The sequence below is a fragment of the Gadus morhua genome, chromosome 2 (assembly GCF_902167405.1).
Source record: "Gadus morhua chromosome 2, gadMor3.0, whole genome shotgun sequence".
NCBI classification, from domain to species: domain Eukaryota; kingdom Metazoa; phylum Chordata; class Actinopteri; order Gadiformes; family Gadidae; genus Gadus; species Gadus morhua.
This window is the reverse complement of record NC_044049.1, coordinates 7805998-7811580: the sequence shown is the minus strand read 5'-3', so window position 1 is coordinate 7811580 and position 5583 is coordinate 7805998. Positions and strand designations below refer to the sequence as shown.

General features: G+C 40.0%; 1 protein-coding gene across 2 annotated transcripts; it reads right to left on the bottom strand.

Annotated features, from left to right (window-relative positions):
* Positions 1–2019: 2019 nt before the first annotated feature.
* Positions 2020–5359, bottom strand: dsn1 (DSN1 component of MIS12 kinetochore complex). 2 transcript variants are annotated; one of them, XM_030375337.1, is made up of 11 exons: positions 5075–5359; positions 4732–4765; positions 4340–4622; positions 4171–4244; positions 3995–4067; positions 3783–3870; positions 3617–3667; positions 3426–3497; positions 3010–3157; positions 2699–2786; positions 2020–2599 (listed from the first exon to the last, which is right to left on the bottom strand). In XM_030375337.1, exons 1-11 carry the CDS (start codon positions 5107–5109, stop codon positions 2523–2525), a joined length of 1023 nt encoding a protein of 340 aa, XP_030231197.1. In that variant the 5' UTR covers positions 5110–5359; the 3' UTR covers positions 2020–2522. The 2 variants fall into 2 exon arrangements, with proteins under 2 accessions (XP_030231197.1, XP_030231188.1); XM_030375328.1 differs by having other exon boundaries at positions 4732–4768; positions 5075–5357.
* Positions 5360–5583: the final 224 nt, after the last annotated feature.

The window sequence follows — 5583 nt, the reverse complement described above, 5'->3', positions numbered from 1 at the left end:
GCGTGCTAATCAGTGTACTGTGAACATATAGCTGTTTTATTATCCTGCAGCCTGGTTATGAACGCTATAGGGGTGGTGGTGTATATTGAATGCATTCTCCTTGTGCACCGCATCGAATTGATCCTCATTTTTAAATGCCTTGCGTGTACGTATTTTTGGATAATGGCGGGTTTGCGAGTGACATGTTTTACCGCTACGTCATCAGCATAGTAATTAGTAAAGAGAACATTTGGAAGCAGCCGACTCATATTGGACGTAATCCACATAGGCCTGCATCCATTGAAATGGTGCCAAAATATAATGGAAAATATTTAGATTTCAGCTTGTCATAGTTGTAGCACGTCTGATAATAAATAATGAAAAAATAAAAAATGCACAAATGCATAATGTGCTTTATTTAAACCATTTGTAGCTTTATTTCACGATGCCTAAGGAGTTCATTAAATAACCACGGGATATATATATATATATATATATATATATATATATATATATATATATATATATATATATATATATATATATATATATATATATATATATATAACCTATTGCTCAGTAGTGCCCCTAAAATAGGTTTACAAGAAAATCCAGCGTTGGTTCCTATAATGAAAGCATTTTTTAATAACCAATGCATTACTGTGGCAGTTTAAAAAGTCAAACGAGCATGGATTTAACAGAACTCTTCGGCCCCGATACATTAACCTCGAAATTTGTCTTTCAGCATGAACATGTTGACAGCAGACTGAAAACTAGTTTCTTCACTATTTATTTATTTTTGCAAACGTTGACGCTTCTGCTGTTGTTTATCACTCAGATCAGAGGGCTTCCCAAGACGAATGGATAGCTGAATAGACATGGAGGAAAATCTGTAGCCTGCCTTACTCTACTAAAAAAAATGATGTGTTTGCATGGGGCAGTGTGACCAAACAAGCAGTGGTTTATGCTGACTCCTCAGACATCCATCTACTACAATCTGTGGCTAATCAATCTAAAGTTAAGAGAAATCCTGGACCAGAGAATACAGTATGAGGAGAAAAAAAAGAGCATCCACTCTTTGCATGTTTGGCGTATATTCTGGTATCCAGAAACCACACAATACAGTGAAATAAACTAGAAAATACTTAATGTATTAACACCCTGATATGTACGAAATTCTCCCCAAATAGCACTATTAGCATAATCTATAAATATATAATGAACTCAATGAGCAAGGACACAAATGTAGCCCTAGAAAAAAAAGAGCTACTTCTAATATAATGTCTCAAAGGGCAAACAATGGCATTTCAGCATTATTAATTATAATATATGCTATAGTAAACATAGTTTTTTGACCGCTCTAGAGCCTCTACACATTGATACATCATGTTGACTTGTTATGCACAACATCATTTCCTTTGAAAGCTCAAGATGCTCTCAGTTTCCCAAGACCCAGTGCTCATTTTCATCTAAATGACTTCATTATTTCCCCCTGCTGTGCCCCAGCGTCCTCGCTACCGAACACTAATGGTCACGATGCCACTTCTCCCTCTTTGCTCATCTCTGGGGTCGTCTCCAAGGGACTGACACAAACACAATCACAAGCAAAACCCTGCCCCGCACACACATTAGGTCGAAGACACGGCCACACACACACAAAAAGCCATTTGCTCTTAGGTGTAATTATCGAAGACATAATGAAAAGTAGTGACCATGATGACCAAAAGGCTCCCAAGGAATTACACAACAGTTGAAAAGAGCAGGACTGCTGTGACTGACAGGCACAATGTCAAAGCTTCGTTCTGCCTGGGTGATCCCGCCAAATGCCAGAGATGGGAGTGAGTCACGTGGAGGGGGAGGGGCCTCGGCAACGGTCAGGGGACACATGGGTTGGAATAAATGCAGCACCAGCAAGATAATTATATATCGACGGCCACCATAGACATGTTTATTATGTTCAATGGAAATGAAAGTGATGGGTTTTGACCTGACACTTTGCTGTTAAAAGGTTCTGAAATAATAAAGGAGTAATACAAGGTATATTGTGAAAATGGATCAATCCATTAGAAATTTATTTCTGAAAGGTAAAACGTATGACATATATACACAAATCCCAGATGAAAAATGAAAGAATTCATTTGAAAAATACAGAGCTGTACAAGAGCATGGTAATGCAAGTTGACTTATATTACCACACATACAACATCCCAACATATGTGCATTTAGCAAACATTAAATTATTTAAGGTATTTTTAACTAAATCATGATACCATTACATTATTTAGAATTTTTTTTAACAGTTGACCCTAGAGATGCAAAACTTGTCACAGTCCTACCAAACCCTATCTTGGCATTGTTTTGAAAAGGATAGCATTGCCACCTGGTGGTTCGGATTAAAAATGCCATAAAGCAAAGGTCACAGAATCATACAGGGTATATACATATTAATTAAGTGACAAAAACCACAGCACAACTGTGGGGAATAAACCTCAGGGAGCGTGTAGGAAGACGGGCTGGTCCAGTTGCTTTTTAGCCAAGGGGACCTAAGATGAGGAGAAAGGCACTGCCACAAGATCTCTGATCAAGTCAGGTGAAAGGTCCAGAAGCCCTTCTTCGGCCGCTGAAAGAGGAAACCATTTGTAAAGCATTGTGCCAAAGAAAAATGGAACACAGATCAAAATATTGGCATAAATAACCAATAACACAGAAATCTGAATACCTAAGCTCCTACTGGTAACCTTCACCACCAACTGCGAGCGCTTCTCAATGGAGAGAAGCCCTCTCACCATTTGACACTGGGATTTCATCTGTCAAGAAGAAAGGAAAAGATCAATTCAGTTCCACAAATACGTGGACTAAAACATATGGTAATTAATCCTTATTGGGAGGTGAATAAAACTCCTGTGTGTATTATTCACACTTACCAACGTTGTTCCGGAAAACAAATTAGAGAACTGCCTGCCTGAGAGTCTCAAATTGTATCCACATTGTTATCGGCACGACATCTGATCTGAAATGAATACAACATACCACCAAATATATCGTGTGCAGTGCAGGCTGCTGTCTAGACAGCACTGAGTGGTAGTCTGGTTTCCGCTGGATGAGCTGCCACTGAGAGGACTGGGACAGTGATGCGGTGTCTAGGGTTACACTGCTCTGCTGGCCCTGCTCCACCTTGCTGTGGCGGTGTAGACAAAAGAGTACACAGGTTGGAACAGGGTGTAACGTTACACACCGACACGTCATTGACACAGTGGGTTCGCTTGGTAAGAGGCAGAATGCTTCAGAAAAAGACAGTGTAGTGAAATGGTTTTTAAATCGGACATTTCTTCAGTATCTCTACTAATGTTGGATTAAAGTGTAGTTTAACGTCCTAAATCATGATAATTGGCACAGATGAGGTATTTCAGCACTGGGAGTACAGGCATATATATTAACATTCAAACCTTGCCAAGGCCTCCGCTTTAATCCGGTGTTTGGACAGCAGAGCTGTCCAAGAATTGATCTCCGCCTGTAACCTAGAGCACGGCGATGGTGGATAAACAAGTTCAAATATTCTCACGGAAAAAATACTAACATTAGCGTTAACATAAAAAAAACAGCAACCGAGGTGTATCCTTAAGGAAGAAAAGCCTGCCTGTGGATATCACTGCGCTTTTGTTCCAGGGCTGGCTGCATGGCAGGATTACTAGGAGTGAAGACCAGAAATAAACAAGTCATCGGTTAACAACCAATGACAGAAACATCTGTACAGGAAACACGCTGGCTGCAGAATGTTTATATATACATTAAAAAGGAATTACTTTTCTTTACTCGATGAAAGCTGCTGAGCTGGCCTTGGACTGCGCAGCTCTTCGGCCAAACTGCACCATTGTGTTTGCATGTCCTCGGCTAAATATCAAGAAAATGAACATTATACAGTATATATCACAAAGTATACTCCGAGACGCGTGTAGATTTACCAAGAATTGTTATCCATGACCTACAAAATATATGCAGGTACGGTACTACTAACCTTGTTTCTTAAATGTCTCCAGTGAGGCATTTGGCGTGGACTGTAACAACGTCTGGGTTCTTTCTAGTGCGCGCTAAAGACAGGCATGCAAAAGGATTTTGAATGTCATTTTAAAATCAAACACAATACAAGTGTAGAGATGGACGCACAGCTGTTTGGCTGAAAGCAAATCTAACCTTCATCGAGGCTTCCATCAGTTTCTCCAGCCGCTCCTGTTGTGGTAATGATGGACTGATGGTCCTGCACAGTGCTACAGACAAAAAGAACCAAGGAAGGAAGGCATTAGGACACCAGCCAGAATATCTCACAATTTAGCTATAAGTAAGCAGGAAGGATAGGACCTACTCTGAGATGGGTTGGTAAGGGCAGGGAGTGAACGCCGCCCTATAGTGGACCTTTTCCAGGATTTCCTTCGGGAAGAGGGGCTTAGCGAGGGAGCCTCAATTGGAACAGATCCCCTCATGGACTCTTCAGCCATGCCGTTTTCCGTGATAGTGGCTTCTTCAGTTGTGTCTGGAATTGCTGCGCTAGATGGAGTTGGAGAATGTGTGCGCCGGGACTTGTGTGGGAGCCCTGGGATGGGCGATAAGGGCGGGGCCCTTTTAACCATTTTGTCGATTATCATTGCCTTGGAGTTAAAGAAAAAATGGAGTTAAGTAACGAGCCTTGTGAAATAGTTAGTGGTTCTAAAGCATTGAATCGGATCATCGCCAGTGTTGTAAAATGTTTTACCGTACCTCGTTCCCACCAGGAACGGTCGCACCGCCGCAACTGCTATGGGGTTGAAAGGAGTGGTGAATATAAGTTACTTCACAGGTTTACATCAATAATAACATGCTTAAACGATGTTAACATTTTTTAAATGGTGTTTTTGTTTGCCGACATTGAAAATCCAATGTTGCATCCAGCTGTAATGTATCTTATATTGTTCTTATCAATCCCCTCAACGTAGTTTACTGGCTTCAACTGTAACACTGTCAGTAACGTAAATACATCCGAAAACGATTTGCCCAAATAAATATGTATGCATGTATAGCCTACTGGTTACAAATTAGTCGGTAGTTTAGTTGTTTTACAAACCTGTCTTGTTTTGTTTCCATTTCAACATCCGCCATTTTTTGAAGTAGAATTGTGTCGCGCGCTCAAAGCAAATCTGCACACATCCCCATCACTGCGCAATGCATACTGGGAAACGTAGTCTCCCCGCAAAACACTAGCCTTTGAAAAAGGCTAACGTATTCACGGGAAACATAGCATTAGTGCTTGTGTTACCGGCGCCAGATCTAGGGGAATCTGGGCAGGTACAAGGCCCACAGGCTGGTTTGCGCTGTGGGTAATACGAAGTGGAGAACAACAGTTTTCAGTCTTGCTCAACCAATCATCAGTTTATTAACTCCTTTCTGAGTCAAATACTTTAGAATATAATATATATAAATATAATATAATAAAAAAAACAATACATTAATAATTGTCCATATCATAAATAAATAGCATATATATATACAAATAGATGGCAGTATAAATATCACATATCTACATGACTGTAGAATATAATAAAACAATAAATAAACCAATACATCAATAATTGT